At 39.6% G+C, this 23,774-nt stretch overlaps 1 protein-coding gene across 3 annotated transcripts in view; it reads right to left on the bottom strand.

The window, feature by feature from the left end:
* Positions 1-23,774, bottom strand: part of LNO1 (Nuclear pore complex protein) — a 92,161-nt gene that overhangs the window by 32,392 nt on the left and 35,995 nt on the right. For all 3 annotated transcript variants that reach the window (XM_089138895.1, XM_089138897.1, XM_089138896.1), the window contains 2 exons: positions 20,756-20,868; positions 7,270-7,409 (listed from right to left, as the gene is read on the bottom strand). In XM_089138895.1, the coding sequence (XP_088995021.1) occupies positions 7,270-7,409; positions 20,756-20,868 (253 nt within the window). The remainder of the gene's footprint in view (positions 1-7,269; positions 7,410-20,755; positions 20,869-23,774) is intronic.

Raw genomic sequence — 23,774 nt, 5'->3', positions numbered from 1 at the left:
GGGTTGTTCGGCTATTGCATTCTGCGACGTTTTAGTTTTTTTTCAGAAGGGGTGAAGACTGAAGAACTGCAGACAATTCTTTCAACATGGCAGCCACCAATGATACTACTGCTCCCACTGGATTCGAATATTTTCCCACTCTTCATTCTCTTTCGGTAAGATTTGACGGCACAAATTACTTGATCTGGTCTCGATCTGCTTACCTGACTATTGCTGGAAGAGGATTAGTTGGATACATTACGGGCACCACTATCAAACCCACTACCGCAGGTATTTTACAGGATAAATGGATATCAAATGACTCTCTTATTATGTCATTCCTTTTGAATTCCATGCATCCAAATATTGCCCGGGGTTACCTATTACTTGATACACAGCCGCCCAAATCTGGAAGGCTACTACTGAAACATATGGACAGTTGGGGAATGATGCACAGGTTGATGAGCTACGAAAGAAGCTTCATAAGACTACCCAAAAGGAACTAACTGGGGCCCACTATTATGCTGAGTTGCGATCTCTTTGGCAAGAGTTGGATCATTATGGGGATTATCACCCCACTAATCCAGATGATGTGGCAAGATATAAGAAGCACATTGATAAGATTCGAGTATATGACTTCTTGGCAGGTTTGAACGTGGAGTACGATCAGATCAGAGTGCAAGTCTTAAATCGTTCTCCCTTTCCTACACTAGAACAGTCTTATGCTCTTTTTCAGTGTGAGGAAAGTCGTCGATTAGCCATGTTTCATACTCCTATTACGGAGAAATCAGCTTTACAGTCTGTTCACGCTAAATCTGATCCAGCTAAGGAGATTGTCAAGTGTGAGTACTGTCACAAACCATATCATACCAAGGAAAATTGTTGGAAACTGCATGGGAAGCCTGCTGATTTTGAGCAAAAACGAGCACAAAGAAAGGGAAAACCAAAGGCTAATCTTTCTGAGACAGTTTCCACCACACCCTTTGCAGACGTTGGTTTTTCACAGGAGGAGTTCGCTACTCTTGGACATATGCTGCAGTCTTCTATTGCCGGTACAGCCTTGACCACTGCTTCTTCTACTACCCCTACCAACTCCTACCTTGCTACTTCAAGATCTGGTCACTGGGAAGGAGATTGGACGTGGTAAACTAGACAATGGACTTTATTTGCTCGAGCCGATTGGAGGATCTACTTCTGCTTTGACTACATCTTCTAATCCGGTCCATTCGGTAATATCAGACCTTCATCAGTGGCACCGTAGGCTCGGTCATCCCCCTTTCAAATTTTGTCATTTTCTCTAGATTTGTTTTCCTGATACTTTCATCTTACCATTACAATTTCTTCCTTTCCTTTGTTATTGTTTTCCCACGTGTACAGCTACACATGAGGGGGAGATTGAAGATGTCTACAATTCAATGCCTTTCATGTAGACTTCCTTATGTAGAATTTGATCTTTGTTACCTTTGAAAGTTTGTCCCTTACCTTCACAATCTTCTACTTCGGAGATCTAACATTGCTATAGAGCTATCTTTTTGACTGTGCAGAACTTGATCTCTGTTAACTCTGGAGATTTGCCCCTTAACTTGACATATTCCCTTCGGAGATCTAACCTTGCAAAAGATTTGTCATTTGACCTTTGCAGAACTTGATCTCTATTACCTTTGGAGATTGTCACTTATCTTGACAAATTTTCCCCTACCTTTGGAGATTGTCCCTTGGCAAACTTTCCCTTTAAAGATCTAACATTGCTACAAATCAAAACTTTCACTTTGGCTGTTTTACCCTAGCAATTGTTAACCCAAAAATATATTTTCCCTCAGATTTGCGCAGAAATTTAGTCTTCTCAACATTTGAAGATTCTACCTTTTTACTTGGGCGTTCTTCCTTGGAGACATAAAGTTGCAGTAAAGATGAGGACAAAGCAAATGGAAGTCTGGTAAGGCGAAGTAATCCATAAGTTTGAAGATCAAATTGCAGATGTTCACCTGGACAGATGTTTTATACTCTTTTGGTCAAGTTGGGCATGTGTGATAGTCATGCCTCAACTTGAGGGGGAGTGTTGGAAGTATGATTAAGGTTTCCTAATTGGAGTAGACTCCTCTTTTAGTTATGCTTCTATTCTATTTGCTTTGTATTTCCTTATCCTACACAGAGTAGGATTTACTCAGATTGTAACTATAAATACCCCATTGGGGCCTATGAATGAGAATAACCTTCTGAGCAATTATTTCTTCAAATTCCAACAAAGTTGGATCTGAATTTTGAAAGAATTTAGCCAACTATTATTAAAAATGATTGTAGATTAAGATTTTTAGGAATGGGTGCCGGTTCTTTGGTTATGAGTCTGCAATGAAGAGACAAGATCCCTCAGATCCAAGTTAGATCAATAACTTGCATAAAATTATTATATTTTACAAACTATTAGACTATTTATTAAGTAATGATTCAATGTTTTTGTCATAATGCAGATGAGTGGTGGGTTCTCTATGGCGGGAGTGCTGAGAACCTTAGGAAAGTGGCAATCAACGTCCTATAGCAGACAAGCTCTACCACTGGATGTGAAAGGAATTGGAGCACCTTTTCCGTGGTCCTCTCGATGAGGTGGAACAGATTGGGATCTCAAGGCCTGAACGACCTTGAATTCGTCCACTATACCTTGAGATTGAAGATGCAGCATGTATGGGGCTAGGTGGAGGGTGATAGGAAGCAGGAGACCATCAATCTCGTGGATATCTTCCAAGTGTACTTAGACGACAAGGACCCCCTGATGGGGACACCACACCACGCCCACCCATCACTCGTTACTACCAGAGGCGAAAGCGACAAAACTTTTCTGTTTGGTTCGGCTACAAGAAAGGGTCATCTAGACCCTTAGGACCATGGTCCACACCATGTCTTTCATTTTCACATTAGTAATAGTAGTCATTTGGATTTTATTTATTGTAAGGGTAGATTAGGAAAGTTCTTTATTTCAGACATTGGGATTTTACCTTACTGTAAGCGGTAGATTAGGAAAGTTTTTTATTTCAGTTGGGATTTGGGTTATTCACTTTCCTTTATTCCACAAGGCTATTTCAAGAAACTCTTTTTATTTTTATAACTAAGCACCAAGGGATCAACACATGAAGAATTAGAAGAAGACATGGGGGGGAAAAAACCAGAAACAGCCTTCAAGAACTTCTGCCAGTCTCTCTCGTTTCTCGCACGTGGAGCATCCTTTATCCTTCCCTTCTGGTAAGCTTTATTCCCTCCTTTCACCATTAATTCCTACCACAAATTCTCCTCCCTTTGAGTCTTACTGTTTTTTTCTCAAAGAAGCCTGCTTTCTTACCCTGGGAATTTTTCTCTTCTTCTCCAAAACCTCACGGCAACACTGTTTCTGCAGAAAAATTCCTTCTCTTGTTTCTTATTTTACTTTTCTCCTCCAACCCTTCAGCAACCTCTTTTTTTCTGCTGAATAATTTTCTTTCCTTTTTTTCCTACTCCCTCTGATTCTCCATATCCTCATGGCAGTACCACTTGCTGCCATTATTTATTTTCTTCTCCTTTCCTGTCATTTTTTTTTCTGTTGAAAATACCATTCGCAGAATTAGTTTCTGAACTTTTACTTTCCCAACCCCTGCATACCTTGCTTCTCTTCACCTTTCCCATCTACAGCAACTTCTCAACTGTTTCATTAGCTTACTACTTCAGGCTGCTAGTTATATGTCCTGTTATTAATCCCTATTTGGTGCTTGATTACTTTGGTTGGTTTGGGTTTAGGAGTTCCTTCTCTTTTTTTTTTTTCTCTTTTTTTCTTTTTTTACCCCCCTTTTGTCTTTATTCATTGGATGTAAAACTTGCCCCTATTGAATAAAATTGATCATATTACGACATGGCTGAAATTTTATTTCTTTGAATGAAATGCCCCTAACCCCTTGCCTAGTAGTGTGGATTGATCTCATAAGGATTCTCAATTGATTTCTTAAGTCCTTTAGATATTTGCACTTCATTAATATTCTTGCTTGCTGAATTTTTATTCTGTGCTATTCTCTTAATGTGAATCTAGCTATGTTCTATGCAAACCCCTCCCCTAATCCCTTATAGTGTCTTAGTTGGCTTAGGATCATGTTCCTTGTAGAATACCCTAGTTTCTAGAGCTGTCCTACATCACCCCCTCGTTGATTTGGTGAGCGGTAATGGACCAGCCTAGAGGGAGGCATGACCCACATGTTGCTCAGAAGGCGGGCATTGATGTTGATGCGTTCATGGCTAAAGAGGGTCAGGTACCTGCACAGAAGACAACTGGTATTCTAGGAGAGTAATGGACGATGACCCCGCACAATGATGAGCTATGTCTTCCAGATACACAAGATCTAGATGAGACCCAGGCTCCTAGTAAGACTCAAGGCAGGGATGATGATGGTGGTGATGATGAGGATGGTGACGATGACGACTATGATGATGATTACAATGTTGATGGTGGTGGTGGAGGAAGAATTCCATAGCGTATGGCAGTTCCACTACTAGAGACTGATAGGACTCAATCTACACAACCCTGAACCCTACCAATAACCCTTCTAACAGCAAAACAGAGTTTCATTCATTAACACAAAAGAAGTAATAACAGCAACCTGAATTAACTCTGTTTATTTAATGTTACTGTTAATCATTCATCAGAGATATATGCAGCTATCAATAGATGAATAAGACTCTTGGAATTAAAATACAGCAAGTAACCATGACCTCTCCTCCTATTCAGATTCACTGGTTTCCTTACATTACGATCCCCTATCCTGAGAGGTACTCCTCTTCCCAGTAAGCCCTTCGGCTGCTACCTTTCTTCCTTCCCCCTGTTCTTTGCCCCCCCACCCCACCTCCTTATATATCCCTCTCCTTCTTTGATCCTAACCAACTCAACAAACTCCCCACGCCTATCTAAATTTCCCACTCTCAACCAATCATTTGTTGCCAACTGGATGGTACCCTTAGTTGCTGCTGTCCACTTGGGTGTTGCCCACTCTCAACAATCCATTGTCCATTGCCAGCTGTACCCTTAATTGCTGCTGTCCACTTAGGTGTTGCCAGCTGGCTTCTCTTTAGCTGTATTCCCCGTAGTAGTAGTAGGTTGCATCTTGTAATCCCTACCCTTCTTTCTTTTGTACACCTTGACGATTAGGGGCTTATCAACACTTCCCCCCTTAAGTTTCACCTTGTCCTCAAGGTGAAAATCTGGAAATTCTTTGTGTAACTCATTGAAGTCTTCCCAAGTGTTTTCACAGGAGGGTAAAGCTCTCCACTTGATCAGCACCTCTAATGTACCCTGGGAAGAGTAGCGAATCTCTACTAATTCTTCCGGTTGTAGCTGCAACTCTCCATCCTCCATAAGACATGAAGGTAGTGGCTGTGTGTTAGTGGTACTACCCTGCACTTTCTTCAATTGGGAAACATGGAATACGGGATGTATTTTTGAACCTTCTAAGAGATTAACCTTGTATGCTACAGGGCCAATTTGAGCAGAAATTTGATAGGGCCCGTAGTAACAATGTCCAAGCTTCTCATTAGGCCTCTTGGCCAATTTTTTGAAGCGGTATGGTTGGAGTTTAAGAAACACCTCTTCTCCTATTTGATAGGAAAACTCTTTGTGGTGTTGATTTGCCGATTTCTTCATACGATCTTGTGCAACTCTCAAGTTATTCTTCAGCTCCTCTAAAATGATATCCCGTTCTTTAAGATACACATCAACTTCATTCACTTTAGAAGAATCTCCCTCCCACCTCAACAACGTTGGAGGAGCACGGCCATATACCACTTGAAATGGGGTGAGCTGGGTGGCTGAATGGTATGAGGTATTATACCAATATTCTGCCCAAGATAGCCATGTGGTCCAACTTCTCGGCTGCCTAGCACAAAAACAGCGTAAATAGATCTCCAAGCTGCAGTTCACCACCTCAGTTTGTCCATCTGATTGAGGATGATAAGCACTGCTGAACCTGAGTTTAGTACCTGCAAGTTTGACGATTAGGGGCTTATCAAAGACACAGCCGAGACCTATCAGATTCATTGTGGAGACACAGTTCACCCAAGCTACCCAAGATGAGCACCATGGTGGCATACCCCATCATAGGACCAAGGGCTCCACATCTATGGGTTACTCAGGAGGGCTACTTCGACCCATCAAGCCAGACAAACACTCTCATGGCTAGCTTGGTAGATTTGATGGGGTCCATAAGCTCAAAAGGCACGGAAAGTGTGGGGTCTACACCATACAGGGCTTATGGGCCTGGCTATAGATATAGAGATCCATGAAATGGATATGGGATATGAAGGATGTATGGTGGAGCATATGAAGGAGCATAGGTTACTCGTCTGCTAGTTCAAGTGCATATGGTGGGGTATATGGTGGCTCATTTGCTGATTCGAGCGGCATGTCTACATATGGATCAGGCAGATCATTTGTGGAGTCCATCTTTCAATAACCATCAAAGCCCCCAATAGTACTAGTATAGTACTAGTAGAAAACTAGCAATACCAATAGCAGTACTAGAGATAGATTCAAAAACTTTAGAGTATCCTATTCTGAGCAGTGACAACAGGAGACTTTTCTCTTACGACAATTGCCTAAGCTGGGTAGGCTATTTTTTATGGATGATGGTACCTACATAAGGGCGACGACTGGCTTCTTCAATAAGTATAGGCATCCCATGTGATGCCCTGAGTATGTCCAGTGATCACAGAGCTCCTAGGTTAGGGGATGGATCCAGGCCGCCACAGTAGCTATTAGTAGGTTAGAATAGGCTTGATATGCATTGTAATTTGTAATTCATTCATCTACTAACTACTTTTATTGTTAGGTTGTGACCCAGTACCCATCTTCAAAAATCAGGCCAAAATAACCCCCAAAACATCCAATCAAAATATATAAAAATAAATAAATAAAAAGTTTCAAAATTTCGGTATTCCCGCAAGATGGCAAGATGGGGCGAAATTTCGATCTATGACCCCAACAACCAGTGGAACTCCTAAGATTCCTTACATCTCAACAAGGGAATCGAATCCCTAGAACAGATTCAGGTTCATAGCACCCCTTGTCTACTAATTCATCCACCATCCAACTGGCATTTCTTGGTGGCCCAAGGAACTCTACACTGCATTTGTATATTGAGTTTCAGTAAAAAGAGACTCAGTCTAGATCAAACTCAAGGAGGCAAAAAAGCAAAATAAATGCAATGACAAGAACAAACAATCATTAGTTTCAAACTGCAAAATTAAACAGCAATCACGCCCAATACTAAAACGACAGATGCACACCCTGAAGCTCAATCCTCGGAACCCAATTATCTCTGTTTAGAGTAATTACTGCAGCTTCCTTGAGCTGTTCCTCCAGCGACCATCCAAGCAAAATAATATGATCATCTCTGTTCTTCCTGTTGGCAACAAATGCAAGCTCCCTGTAGTGAAAGATTGAAAAATGTTATCTCATTAAAACGATATTGAACAGGACGGCACAACAAATGCAAAAACTAAAACCAGCCTATTTCTGTAAGACAGTGCAATAAAACTGCAAGTCCTTATTTTGATATACAGATGATGAGAAGCTCCAAATAGCAGAACAATATTCTAGAAATGAGTTCTTAACAAAAACAGTCAAAGTGGCATTAAATCGCCACTTCTATTTAGAATAGCAAACATAGTTCTTGGAGAACCTAGAGTAAGCATCATATCCTTGACACTTGTCTTGTTCTGGTAAAATAGGAATTAAAAAAATAAAATAAAAAGAGAAAGGTTAATATTGATGATCAAGAGACACATCATACAGAACTACAGCATTACTTCTCAACAACATTCAGAAACTCATCTTGAACAGTCATCTCGACTATTTCAAGTTTCTCGAGCTCTGGATCTTTTTTTGGTTTTTCAGGGTGGGGGCAAAGGACAAGATTTCAATATAAAAGTGAGGAAATGGTCATAGTTGGCTCCAAAACTTCTAAAGGAAGCTTGTTTTAGGCTTAATAAACTTCTTCTAATATTCAAAGCCTTAATAAAAAAAATAAGAGCACCCAATTTGGTACTGTAATGGTGCCAATGCATACTGGATGCCGTTTACCAAAACCATGTCACTCATACCATACTATCCCATACCAAACAAATATGGTAACATGTCAGAGTGACATAGTTGTACCCAAGGAAGAAAATTCGACCGAAACAAGAATTTCGACCTTGTAAAAGGCCGAAATTTCGATGTTTCGGTCAAATTGGACACTTTTTTCTAGAAATTGAAACTTCAATTTCGGGCCTCATAGGGACTCAAACTAATTTGGATTCTTGCATACTACCTATTTTGAAGCATAATAAACACAATGGAACTAGTATTTTTCCAAAAAAAAAAAACCATTGAAAATTTATCATTCAAGTATACTAACGAATGACTAGTTTCGACAAGTGCAAACTGTATTGCATACAAGCATAGAATCATCAAGATACATGAATTGTTTGGTAGAATAATTACATATACAACAAGTCAACAAAATAAAATGACCGACTAAAGTGATGGTGTCTCACATATATTAAGTTGAAGCCTATATATCATATATACATAAAATAAAAATACATAATTTTAGAAAATAATTATTAAAGTAAAAAAATGAAAAAAGGTAGCAAATAATAAAAAGATAAGTAACAAAACACAATCATAGATCATAGTCCTAGGCTAAACATATATTAATTTCAAGGCAAAACAAGATCATTTAAGGCATTAACAAAACAAAAATAAAAAAGGGGAAGTTTGAAACTGTTGGGTATGGCTAATGTTTCACATTATATTGTTGCCAGAGTTTCCTTTGTAGCTGTTGTGGCTTAGGAGGTATTTGGAGGCAAAAAAAAAAGAGCAAAAGAAGTGTTTTAAGGCAAAGGAGTTGTGGAAATTAGGTGAAAATGGGATAGAGATCAACAAAAACTAAGGAAAAACAAGTTGGAACGTTGAAATGTTCGAAATTTCAGTTGAAATTGTCGAAAAGGTCGAAATTTCGACCGAAACCTCTAAAATGGTCGAAATCTTCTATGGTTGTACCTAATAAAGGGTATAGAAATGGTATGGACAACATGATAGAAATAAACCGTACAGCACCTATACAGTAGCGAACATCAATACCATTTTGTACCGAATAAATATAATACAGTAATGGTATGACATACTTGTACTGTTGTACACTTAGTATTCGGTTGGCAATGCTATAGGATAAATTTATTTGATACTGTATCAAATGCTGGTTTCATACTAGATTGACACCCTTAGGTAGTTGGTCATACATCCTCGATTAGTACTGATATAGTTTGAGAAACTCAGTTTGGTCCCAACTCAAACCAGAAAAACATGTTGAATAGAGACTGTGACTAGTTGTTGCACTTGTTTTTTGGTGAATTAAAGTGGAGTTTCAATGAGAGCATACAATTACATTAAAACACTAGGAAATTGATGAGATACTAAGATATTAACCCTAAAACCATCTTTTCTCCACCGAAGTGGCTTCAATCTCTGGGCACAAGGCCATGTACACCTTATAGACTGTTATCATTGGTGGCTGTGCTCGTCAGCACAGTTTCTTTTATCCCACTTCAGTCTTACATTTATAAAACTTCTCTTATAGACATTCTCTTATCATTGTACTTGAAACAAACATACATTTCAAAACGAAATTTAATCATCATGTATAAATAAAGCATTGTAGTACATTACTCATTATACAATCTTAAGCGTAAATATTGAGTGCTTACAATCATATAATTCAATCATACAGTAACTCGTATTCTCATATAAGTCATTCCACAATTCAAGAACCATTCATCTATAAAATGCAGTATCACTATATAGTTTATTATCACATAGTACATTACAATCATACATGCACATGAGTTGAGTTATAATACTCACTTGTTTTTTGTTTTCCAATCTGAATGATTTGCTGTTACGCTGGAGTATATGTCCTATCAATAGGAGTTGTTGACGATCCTTCACAGCAACATATAGTTTATCATTTCTTAGATTCAACGCATTGGTCAACAACAAGAGGAAGAAGAAGAAGCCTAGTCGCAACTAAATGAAGTCAGCTACATGGATCCTTGACTTCCAATCGGCTCTCTTTGAGGCCATGCTAGATACAAGGCCTAAGCTATGCATATCCTTTCTCACCACTTCTTTTAAAGTTATTTTAGGTCTGACCCTAGCTCTTCCAATTCCTTCAATTTGGACTAAATCACTTCCCCATACAAGGGCATTTACAAGCCTTTTGTTGAATGTGGCGATACCACCTCACCATGAGCACCAACCACAAGAGAAACAGAATGAGACGAGTAAAGAAAAGTGGTCCCATCAATCTTAACAATGGTCATCTGAAAGGAGAAAACTCACAATCTTGAGAAATAGAAGAAATGGAAGGATCCTCCATGCTAGATATACCAAAAGAGGCAATGGAGATTGTATCAACCATCGCAGGAACAGAAAAGCAAATCAAGGACTAACGAAAAATAGTTTTCGTAGGAGAAACGTGCTCACTACCTAAAAACAAGGCATAAAAGGTTTTCAATCACAAGAAAGAAAATTTTCCAACACAATAGCATGAGACAATGGCTCTAGAAGGGTCAAGTAGGGTGGGGAACACCTCCAGTGGCCATCGCAAGGTGCAATGATGGCCCTAGAGGCAATCGCCAAGGTAAGGCTTGCCGGCAAGGATAAGCGATGGCCTTAGAAGAGCCGCTGGAGTATTGCGATTTCAAAAGCAATTGCAAGGCTAATGGAAGCTTTAAGGAGAGAGGCAATGGACTTAGAAGGGGTTCAAAAGGGTGGCGATGGTTTTTGGAGAGTTTAGGAGTGAAGGCAGCAGCCCTAGGAGAGTTGCATGTACCGTGTGACACTCCTAGGAGCTATCATTGGCTTCTAGGGTGTCTTGTGGTGGAGTGTGATAGCCCTACAGACTCTCCCAGAGTAGCAATGATTCTTCTAAAGCCTATTGCAGGGGGTAAAGGGGCTGTTTGGTGGCTGTAATGGCAGTGGAAGGTCGTGGATGAGTCTGCCATCGGAGAAAAGATAGAGATGGCGGCAGAAGTTTTCTGCTAGCCTGGGATGGTGGTGGAGCTAAGGTTTAGATCATAGTTGGCTCTGATACCATATTGAAAGAATTGAGAAATCCTAACTTGTGTCCGAAGTTCATAGCAAGAGCTTTATCATACTAATAGCTTTCCAAAAATAGAACAAATCAAATCTCCTAGTGTGGGAATATTAAAAGAGAAAATAAAAGGTTCTAGAATATCCTAACAAATCTACCCCAATTTGGAAACTCTCAATATAGAAAGTAGATGTACAATCTACTACTAAATCTGCGTCACAACAAATGGTAACCTGTCCAAGCCTTATATTATCCATAAAGAGGGTTTTTTTTTGACATTAACGTAAGTTTGAATCCCCAATAATCAAGATTGTATCAAGCTACAACAGTTTGATTCCCACCAGCGTTTAAAAAACTGAATATGCATCTTTTTATCTTTTTCTATTTTCCCGCAAACCTCTCCCAAAGCCATCTTCAGCCTTCCCTTTCTTGCTCCAACCCACCTCTACCTCTACCAGTGTCGCACCTAGCCTAAGCTACCAGCCTACCACCTCCTCTTCCTCTTCTCAATGTTGAGTCCAGGCCAAAGGAATGAACCAGCTAGGACTAATTCGAACCATCATTAACGGCCAATCTAGCCAGATGTTCCAACTAGAAGGTTCCCTAGCTCCACAATGTGGACCAGTCAACTTGGACTGCTACAATAGGACAAAACATAAAGAAAAGACACCAACACACTGTTCACGTGAACAGCGTCACAACCCATTACTTTGCATGAAAATATTTCATAACCCAAAAATAGAATAAATAAAGAATTTATTCATGGGAGGTTTAAGACCTTATTTGCCATATTGGGACTATTTCACAAAGGATTCATAGGGGCCAAGATTAGATTAAACGATGATTTAATTCTCGGGAGATTTAGGATCTTAGAGTTTTTTTTTTTTAATGAATATCTAGGATTCTAATTTATTCTTTATTTTAGATATTTATGCATAAGGTGAATCATAAAGCATGGTAGTTTCTATGTTTAATTAGTTTTTGTTCTCCATCTGGAACTCTCTCCCCCCCCCCAATCTTTCCCTCCACCCATGATACACTAGTTTGGCTCCCTTCCACCACCAAATCTTTCACCACGTCTTCTGCTTGGAACCTGGTTCGATCCCCCTCCCCCTCTTGGCCCCCCTTAGTTTGGTTCAAAGGTCACATTCCCCGTCACTCTCTTACCCTTCAGCGAGCCATAAACCTAGCCCTCCCAACCCAACTTTCCTTGTTACCCGTCACATCCCTGCGAACTCCAACTGTATCCTTTGCTGGACTGGTACTGAGGACATTAAGCATTTGTTTTTTTCTTGCCCTTTCTCTAGTTCCCTCTGGAGGAAAGCCCTTGCCTACATTTGGCCCCGCTCCCGTCACTCATTTGGGTTTGATCGTGACTGTTCTTGGACATTGAGTAACTTTTCAAGTACCTCTATTTGTGACTGGATTGGAAAGCTTGTTTTTGGTGCTATGGTCCACCATCTTTGGTGGGAGCACAATCTCAGGCGTTGGACTTCCAAATCCCACTCTCTCGACTCGATTTGGAATGCAATTTATTTTAATGTATCTGCTAGGCTTGTTGTATTCCCCATCCCCCGGTTGTTGATTCCCCAAGGAACAAGCTCATTGTTGTTTCCTGGGGACTCAACTCCTAATTCCATCCTTCTCTTTGATCCTTCCCAGTTTGGATCTTTCTTGTAGTTCAGTGTTGTGTTCCTTTAATATATTTATCCATTCATCCAAAAAAAGATTCTCTAGTCACTATTTACTAAGTTATCAGTTTCTATTTTCATTCCACAAAGCTTCTATTCATTGTAAAGCTTTAGCCAAGCTATAAATAGGCCCTTTAATTGCAATATAAGATGAGTCTTTAGTGAGATCAAATTGGCAGGCCATGTCAAGTTTTAAGATCTCAGTCTCAACCCAGATCTCGACCAGCCAAAAATCTGAGATCTCGGCCAAGACCTAGCAGTTTTCCTATGCTTAACTTGAGTGAACTCGAGGTCCATCTCGATGGGTTTTAGGGCTCAAGTTGGGATGAAATCTGATATTTAGCCTATCTTAGGCCTCTTTAAACACAGTGGTGGCCATAGATTTGGGAGCAAACAAGTGTATTGTAAGTTACAACTCGAACCTAACTTTGAAACTAAGATGCTGAAGGAATAAACATGCAGACTTATAAAACATGGAATACACAACCATTATTTAATATATGAAAACATAAGAGTATAAAGTGAAATTATACATCCTACATGTTCAATTGTTCCACTTTCACAATGCTGGTGTACTTATAAGTTACACCATGAGAGCAAAAGAGTGAAATGAAATCAATGAATAAGTCATTAAGCAACACCTGCCCCACCAGCTTCAGGTCCAGCAAGTCCTCTATGTCATTCAGCCAACTCCATCAAGTTGTCAAATGTCAAGAATAGCAATCCTCACCTGAGGAGGGGCAGTAAGGCATTTGGGTGTATTGATATAATACCCAACCAAATGTCTCTTAAACCTTAATTTACCTATGTTAAGGACTTTGCCATAGTAGTTACATGTTATCTACTATCTTTTTTTATCCATGGGCACTCCATGTTGCCAAGCAATATACTCACCTGCCATTGTTTAGCAACCTATAATTGACTTAAGACCATCATATCTCATGCCGAAGTGAAACAATTAAGATATTTGTAAAGTTATAATATGTTGATCAAACTATTAAAGTGATCAACCGCATATCATGTTCGAAGTTCAAACCTAGTGACTGGTGAGCATCACTCAATTTGCTCCCAAATCTTATTTTAAGTGGAGTGCAAAAGGGCTATTGTTGTATAACCTCTCGTATGCGTCTATACTCATCAAATATGTGTCATTATCTGCATACTGAAGCAGCAACAACCTGGGTAACCTTTATGCTATGCAGTCGAAAGCCAGAATCTAATGGACGTTGAAAGATGGGTATGAGTTCTCAAAGATGTCAATCAACAACACACCTTCACTCCCATAACTAAACTCGCAAGGAATGGGGTCCTGAGGAATATAATTCCCTACATAGATTAAGTATGCAATATAATCAGAACCGGTGGTGCAATCAGTGTACACATACATTGCAGCTGTCAAGATTGATGGTAACTACCACTTGCACAAGTCTGAATGCTCTCTGTTGCAATAGCTGAGTGGAGACTAGGAGAGCAAGTCATGGAGTCTTGGAGAGAATCTGCCACAGAATTAGAAAGTGCTCCCTTGGAGAACAAGCTCTTACAGAATTAAAAAGTGCTGCCTTGTAGAACAAGCTGTTGCACAATTAGAAAGTTTGGGTGCAAGTATGAGCCGGACTTGCTGATTGAAACTGGCATGCTTGGGTGTAAATAGGTTGATACACCCATGGACCCTCATCTCAAACTCACCAAGGATGAAGGAGAGGATTTTGGAAATCCCCTAAGGTACAAACAGTTGGTAAGGAAGCTTATATATCTTATTGTGACTCGTGCAGACTAGTCTTATGTTGTAGGTGCTGTTAGCCAGTTCACGCACTCACCTTAGAAGCCCCACTGGGGTGATGAGATGCGTATCTTGCAATATTTGAAGAAAGCTCCAAGAAAAGGGTTTGTGTGCAAGAGAAATACCCATCTAAAGTTGTGTGCTCATTCAGATGCAGATTGGGCAAGACTGCAAGATGATCGAAGATCAACTTTTGGTTATTGTACTTCCTTTGGAGGGAATTTGGCCACTTGGAGGAGTAAGAAGCAAATTACAGTGGCTCGGTCTAGTGCTGAGGAAGAGTATCGTGCTATGGCTCACACAGTGTCTGAAATTCTTTTGGGCAAGCCCTTCATGAAAGAAGTTAGGATTGAAGTTGAAGAGCCAGTTGAGACATTTTATGATAATTAGGCAGCAATCGACATTGCCATTAATCAAGTGTTTCATAAGCATAGTTGTCAACGCGTCGCCTAAGCGTCGCCTCGGCGTCTGGGCTCCTTCAGAGCACCTCAAATTGGTGTCGCCTTATTTTTAGGCAATAACGCGTCCGCTTTTTTTTTCTTTTTTAAATCACGAGAAAGATACCTAATCGAAGGCATATATTGAAATACTTATTAGATTCCGATTGTAAAGTATCTATTGTTTGAACCTATATGCATATGTATAATGACGCTACATGTGATCAAATGTTAAAATAAAAATAAAAACAAACAAAATCGAAAGAGAATAAGTTCTTGACTCAAGTCTCACACTCTCACTCTCACTTTAATCCCTAATCACTTTCTCTCTTCCTCTCTTCTTCTCTTCCATTCCTGCAACGACACTCCGGCAAGCAGTGGCCAACGACAAACAACTTCTTCTCTTCCTTTCTTCTAGCGACTTTTTATTTAGGACCTATTATGTGTGGTTTGTAGTATGTTGGATGACATGAGGTAGTCTGATATTTAGTTTTTTTATTATATGAGATATGATAGATTTAGAGTGAATGAGATGTACACTAAAAATTTCACTTAAAACGCCTCAACCGCCTCAAAAGCACCTCAGAGGTCGCCTTGTCGACTCATTGCCTCAATTAGCCTAAACCGCCTTGCATCGCCTCGTCGCCGTGACAACTATGTTCATAAGAGGACCAAATATGTGGAGGTGGATTTGCATTTTGCACCAGATGCAGTCATAAGAGGAGTTGTAGCTACACCATATGTTGCTTCTGCTGAACAAGTTTGAGACATCTTCACTAAGTCCTTACCTTGTCCAGCCTTAGGGGAAGGATGCCACAAGCTAGGAGTTGGTGATTAATACTCTCCAGCTTGAGAGGGGCGGGGGGGGGGGGTTGCGATATCTGAGTTAAGTCTTGGAGAGCAAGTCATGGAGTCTTGGAGAGCAAGCTGTCACAGAATTAGAAAGTGTTGCTTTGGAGAACAAGTTGTTACAGAATTAGAAAGTGCTGCCTTGGAGAACAAGCTGTGGCAGAATTAGAAAGTCTGAGTGCTCTACAAAATTAGGATGTCACTAATTTTCTAGTTGATTTAGTTTCATAATAATCTTCCTTTTCGGGGGAAAGTTTTACAGTCTTAGAAAGTTCTTATTTATTTTTGGAATGTACTCAGAATTAGTTAGTTTTAGGAGTGATGCAAGTGTTGTACTTTTCAACTATAAGTAAAGGGTTAAAGGGCAGAAACAATTCTGCAGTACCCTTCTTCTCCTCCTCATTCTCATCTCTTCTTCTTCTTCTTCTTCAGTTCTCTAACCTCATCTTCTAACCTGCAGTTGCACCTCAGTTGGAGGTTCTGGTTTGTTATACTCTCTACTAGATCATGCATGCTCATATCTTTCTGTGACTGTCTCACGGCCACACCTTCTGTATACCACGGGCCAACCATTATAGTCAACATTGCATAGCATGGGTAAACTGGGTCTCACTAGTGAATCCAACTGGTGACTTCCCCCTTTGGCTTCCACTATGCTGGCTCTCTCCACCTCCACCTGCAACATTACCACCTACACCACCACCACCACCACCACTGCCTCTCCGACTCTAAGATGAGTAGGGGTGTCATCATCTCCCTCTATAGAGGATCCACTAGAACATCTGTTTAAGTAGGTAAGCCAAGTCACTCCGTAAATGGTATAACCCGTAGTGTAGCTCCCTTGTGTATACATTATACCCTCATCTGAAGATGTGGGCTTCCACCTCATCTAAGTCCATGGCAGTGGCAATTGCAAGATCAGACAAACCCCTCCCCCGACTGATCCATCACTGGTGCACTTGATCCTTAACCTGTCTAGAATATCACATCATCCTTCTCATCTTCCGTCTCAGAAAAATGTCGCCCAAACTTAATTGGTTATTGAAAAGAGACGTCTCCCATTCCTCACATATGTGCTTTAACCTCAATCTCATGTTTTAGTACACATACACCAAGTGCTCTAGTTGGAAGCTCTTGGGTACAACATAATTTGTGGCAAATCTAGTGACACCGAACCTCACTATATCACCACCACACTTGCTCCTCAATAGTTGCAAGGCATATCCATGGTTGTAGACAAATATGGTAACTTGCTTACTCATTCAACCACACTTCAGTAGACTTCCTCCTTTGCAAGTCCTTCAACATCAGATCAATGCAAAATGGAACATGATGTCCGAAAGATATGAATCTTCTTCTTGTTCTTCATCATCAGCATCACCCCAGACTTCTTATAGTTAGCAGTGTTATCCATGACAACTTAAACAACGTTGTTTGCCCCTACCCCACGCACCACCTTCCTCTATAGCTTGTATATGTAATCTGCATCCTTTACCTCCTCGGATGCATCCATAGACTTCAATAACATTATCTTACCATTGTAGTTTACCATGAAGTTAATCATGGACTCTCTAATAGGCCCAGTCCATCCATAAGGCATCATTGTGACCCTATATGTCTCCCACCATGGCTTAAGTTTCCCGATGTACTCCTCCAGTTATTTCTTTTACTTTGGCAAGTATACATCCATCTATTCCCACTGTGTGCGTTCTTTCATCCCTAGATTTGCCCTAATAGTTGCATCAATCATCCCTCGATAATATGCACCATGGGCTAAATTAGGTGCAATGTTGTTGTAGAACATGAACTTGCTAATTGCATCCCTTGCTTTATCTACCCTAATAATGCCAAACATTTGAGGTATAGTTGGATAGTAGTCTTGTTGCCTGAAGATGGTGGGATCTCGCTGAAGCAAATGGACATCACCTAAGGCAGGGGATTAGTATTTTAGTTTGTAATGGCCAGGTGGGTTATATACTGATTCCTTGGGACTCCTGATTTCCTTTGTTGTCAAGTGCGCTAAAAAAGACCTCATAGCTCGCAAAGTCCAGTCGATCGGGCACTCCTATGGTTGAGTTGGTTGGACTCCATGCACAGTGTGAGATATAAAACCACCTTACCTTTATGAGTCGCTTACTTGAGCGACCCTTCCCATGGGCTAAGTAGTGCCTTTATTCTTCAGCCTTAAAAGTCTGTTGTTATTCCTTCCCCGAGCGGTGACAGGCAAGCTTGGCCTTGCAGGAGCTATGCCGCCATGGCCAAAGAGAGGGGAAAAGAAAAGAAGAAGGAAAGAGAAGAATGAAGGAGAAGGCTCTTTCCTATCGTGACAACTCTTGTTTCCCCACCTTTTTAGTGTTCTAGGGCCCTTAGACGACAAGTTTTAAATCTTAATGCAGGCAAGGCATATCTCAATTTTTCAGTCTTTTTTCGCCACATCACAATGCCACTCTACTATATGTTGGGTCCTCCCTATGTCAAAGTCTTTCTCCTCCTCTCACCTCCCTCCTAAAATGTAGATGGAGCAGCTAAGCCAGGTGCACTTGCTCTCATAGCCTGTTCATATTGCCTCACATTTTCATAATGAAAGGACTCCCTACTTGTAGCACACACAGCCTTCATCTGTCTCCATTCTACTTGTGATTCTACCCCCATACTTCTTCTAGCAGCCTCATCATCATCATCTAGTTCCTCATCCACTTTAAACAGCCTCTGTAATACAAACTCCTGCTGATGCCTTTCCTTCTTTGTCCTCTTCTTGCTTCTTGCACTTCATATGGTAGTTTACAATGTGTGGCCACATCCATGTATCACCCCCACCAAGTGTTGTTTCAATCTTCTTGCCCTTAACACCTTCAAACAATACTTGCACTTCGACTTCTTTTTGCCGACGATTAGGGTCTTGCCTTGTTGCCAAGCAATGTCAGAAGCACTAGTGCCACTACTAGCTCCATATTCACCCATTTAAACTGAAACATGAAATAAATACAATCCTACATATCATCAAATACATGTATTCAAAAAACATAACCCAAGTATATACATCAACCATTCACATACGCTAATTTATTCATGTATGACCTATTACACTAATACATTAACATATTCAACACTTAGAAACACTAAAGTAATAAAATTATTTTTAGGTTATTAAATAAAAAATTTAACACAAGAAATACACACTTTGTTGTAAAAGCACAAACATAGCATGCTTTAACGTTATTGTATTTTAAAAAACACAACATAGCATTAAATTCATTTAGAGAGAGAGAGAGAGAGAGAGGGAGATATTTACCTATATAAAACATTTTTTGCAACTATTTTATTTAATTTATAAAACCTAAAATTTAATAATATATAGAAACATTCATGAAAAGAAAAAATTCACTCCATGGGGTTGTAGTGTTCCAATGGAGACTTGACATATATTACAATAATATTCAAAATACAAGTAGTTTCTTTTTCTTTCTTTTTTAATATAATTTCTTACAAAAATATATCTTTAATTACGAAAATCCAAAAAACAAATCAATAACAGAAAATAATTTTGGTTCCATGAAAGTATAGATCGGGAAAATCTATTCAACATATATTTAATCCACACCCAAATACCTAATGTACAACATATTATTTGAAAAAAGAAAAAATGAAATTGGGGAAGAAGACTCACCTTGCTTGAAAAATGGCTTCAAAATTGTGTGAATCTCGTTGATCACTTGTTGTACATGAGCTAGATGGAGTATTGATGTAGTGTAGGAGAAGATCAAGGGAGCTTTCCGGCAAAAAATCGGGCCCAAAGTGGAAGAACAGCAGCTAGGGAAGAAAAGAGGCCAAGAGGGTCGAGACGAGACAAGATCTCATTCGACTCAATGAGACCGGGCATTTAAGTGGAAACTCGAACCAAGCCGAGATTTCCTATATTTTCTTTTTCATACCTAATCTTGACTAGAGGTCTCATGAAACTGAGATCTCGTGAGACCTTGAACCATGGTCCATGTTGCCATTGCTTATGGAGGAAGCCATGTTCAACAGCTGAGATAGCTGTCTGTCGGTGAGAGACTCAGGGCTGAGATAGCCCATCCCTCTACCTCCTCCTCCTCCTACTTCTATCCACCCATCTTATACTTCTATAATTCTTTTTTCTTATGTGAAACAAAAAAGAAAAGTTCCACTTAGTAAATTTTGTATTCATTATTGTATTGATCCTGGTCACAATTGATTTCCTGCTGGTTTATCCGGTTCAAGGTCGACTTCCGCATTACAACTCTGTCCACCTTCTCCCTTCTCTCGCCCACCCCATACCTGCTCCTTCTTCCTTTCACCTCACCCCCTTCCCCTTTCTCTTTTCCTCCTTTTCCTATTACTCTTTATAATGACCATGAGTCCGACTGTTCCAGTCCAAAGATCTACGATGCACCATGACCAAAAAGAAAAAGTATTCTGAAAACAAAGTTGTAAAGATCTATGACTTATCGTATGCACAGGGCAGTTTAAAATTGCAGAAAACAATGCCATATTGAAAATGTTATCAACATCAATACATAAACTAGAATTTGTTACAAATAACAAAAACATGGCCCAGGGTATGCAAGACAGAGAGGATGAGCAAGGGAAGCTAAGCTTCACAATTACTTAAACAGCGAACTCCATCTATGTATCCGTCCAAACCCACCCACACATGCACACATGCTCGAATAATGGATCTGATATCTCATACTGAATTAAAAGAAAAGAAGAGCATGAGTGCACAGTAAGAAAACACTGAGCTAAGGGTTTATTTCTTCAGGCCCATTTAAGTGGAATCAGCCAGTCATCTAATGCATGCATACAAATAAACATCAAGGAACAGCTTATTTTGGACACAATCTTAGGTATACGTACCATTGCTCCAAATAGCTCAGGAACAAACACTGTCCAACTCCGAAGGGCAACATATCATCAACTATATCAGGGAATAAATCACTGAAACACAGAACAAAATGCTTGGAAGAAGTCTGTAACAACAAGAAAAAGAAAAAATCATAAAATCATAAACATAAAATTATCCAGCCTCAAGAAAAAAGAGTGAATGCGAAATTTGAAAAAAAGAGAGATATGATCATTGCTAAGGAAAAAAGAAAATCAGAACACTTCACCATCCCACATGTTACGGAGAAGCGCATAGATTTGACTGCAATGTTTGAATCTAATTATGTTCAATATATTATTAATTAACATTTTCAAAAGTCATAGCTATGGAAAATTCTTCAACAGAATAATGCATCCTGGTTGCCATCTTGCTGATTAAAACTTGCATTTTAAATTAACAATGTTGATCCGCTTCTAGAAACATTTGACTAATATGGTCCTATCACCAGACAAATAAATTAAATTTATTAGCCGATCAATCAGCCATATAACAAGGAATATGACAACACAGTGAATATCACTGAAGATGCATCAACACAATCCCCAAATGCAGCTAATATAAAAATAAAATATGTACAGAAAAGTGATTTGTCAGGTATAGGGAATATTGCATGTGCCGCAGAGTTACCAGTCTCCACAATTCTCCTAGTCAGCCCACCACTAGATACAGAGCAGACTCCAGAGTAGTTTGGTATGGCATTCTTCTCCTGGCATTATGGCTACCTGGTCCCCTATACAGACCTTATGTTTTCTATTTTTGAGTCTTAAGTTAGATCTGGGTTAAGACATAACATCTGCTCATGGTCCTCCACTTAGTTGTGGGCCTTGGTGTCAAAGTCATTTAAAATAGTCAAGGTATAATCAAAATTTAAAAGACGGTCGAAGACTAGTAGGTCATATCGATGCCTTAGGTAGAGTCAAGTATAGTTACAGTTCTTTTATGAAAAGATTAAAAAAAAAATCCCATAGGGTACCCCTGTCTGTTGCTTACCAACGAAGAGCTGTAACCCACAAAACTACCAATTACAAGAACTTAGAAGCTGGGAGTGGATATGCAGGCTTTGATCCAGTGCATAAAATTTTCTGTGAATCCCATTCTCAGAAGAATGCTACTGATAGAGTCTCATCTCACCAAGTAAAGAGCCTTGGGAAGATCAATTTTCAGAAGAGTGGAAGGAGGATGAGCCTTTCTTTCAGAACCCCTTACTAACTCACGGCATAAGAGGACGCTGCGATTTATGCTCCCACTAGGTATGAAGTCTAATTGGTTTGGACTGACCAGAAGAGGAACCACAACCTTAAGTATTTTGGGTAGATTTTTTGCAATAAACTTGTTTACACGAGACTCATTTACTTATATCACACTATACCTATTATAGCTTTCGTAGTTAGCCAATATATATAATCTTAATTCATCACATCTTAATTTTGTTGACAAAATCTAGTGCTACTCAAAGGCAGTACCTAGAGAGGAATTTTAAATTCTTCCACACGCAATCAATTAGCTCAACAATGCTCACAATTTTCTTCATCATGATAGAATCAAGCATGTGGATATTGACCATCATTTCAACAAAGGGAAAATTGAACATTTCCTTTTTTCCATTCCTTTGTCTCTCAAGGCAATCAATTAGCTGACATTTTCACTAAGGGTTTAAGTGAGTTTTTTTGTTATAATATTAACAAGTTGGGCAAGATTGATATCTATGCACCAATTTGAGGGGGAGCATTGTAATTCATGTATAATAATCGTAGATATGTCGATTGGATATTATTCTGTAATATCCCACATCAAATCTTTCTGTTTTGACAGTACTCGTATCTTATTATAAATAAAGTTTGGTTGTTCACGTTGATACAAACCAACATAATTAAGGTGGTTAAAGGTATCGACATGATTTGAACCCGATTATAGGGTTAGGATTTCTAAGATAAACTCCTAAAATTTGAGGTTTGCCAAGAATCTTCCAGCAAATAAATTTAAAATCCTTATGGGTGGAATAGATTTATGGAGGAATTGTGGGAAAAACAAGGAGATACATTGGGATCATGGTTATCAAAGTGTCTGCCTAGGTGCCTAGGTGGCAAAGCGGTTTTTTAACCGCTTAATTGACACCCAATTTGCAAAGAAACTCCAAGGCCCAAAGTGACATAGAACCTATTTTTTGCTCCAGTGGCACTACCCCCACACCCCCGCCGAGGCGGCCTCCCCAGACCCCCGCCCGCTCACCGGGGAGTGGGACCCCGTGCCAGTCAGCAACAGAATGTGAAGCATAAACCATACTTAACATCAAGAATCAATGAATCAGTAAATGCCTAGGCAGACGCTTTGACAACCATGGTTTGATGAGATGAACTTAGGTTTGTGTTCTTTTTTTGAATAATTTTTCCTAATTATGATTCTTGAATGCTTTTTTTTTCAATGAATGTGACTATTGAATATTTGTTTAGCTTATTATAGAAAGTAGTTGTATTGAAAAGTAGTTTAAAAGTATTTGTATTGAAAAAATTTGACCAAACCGCTTTGGCCGCCTAGGCTCCGCTTTACCACCTGATCACCTAAGCAAAGCCCCAATCGCTTTGGTTGCCTTGCCGCCTTGACAACCATGATTGGGATCCTAAGGGTTGTTAGGGTTTCACAAAATCTACATGTGTTAGGATAATTGGGAAGAAAGGTAAAATTAGGGTGTCAAAAAGAATTGGGTTTGAGAAGGGATTCTATGATGCATTTGGGTTGGAGTTTCGAAAGGGAAAAAGGATCTCTTCTATTCTTCCTTGATTTTCCTTTTTCTTTCTTCTTTCTTTTCTTTTCTTTCCTTCCTTCTCCTTTCTCTTTTTTTCTTTTCTGTTTTCTGTTTTCTGTTTTCTGTTTTTCTGACTCTGTCGCAAGGAAGAAGAGAGGGGAGGGGAGGGTGAGATGAAGAGAAGAGAGGGAAAGAAGAGGCGGCATGGTACGGAAGGGTGGGGGAGTGACCAGGAAGAGTCGCAGGAG

The sequence above is a fragment of the Hakea prostrata genome, chromosome 10 (genome assembly GCF_041222555.1).
Source record: "Hakea prostrata isolate BN-2017 chromosome 10, UWA_Hpros_2, whole genome shotgun sequence".
NCBI lineage: Eukaryota > Viridiplantae > Streptophyta > Magnoliopsida > Proteales > Proteaceae > Hakea > Hakea prostrata.
This window is presented reverse-complemented; position numbering and strand designations above follow the sequence as displayed.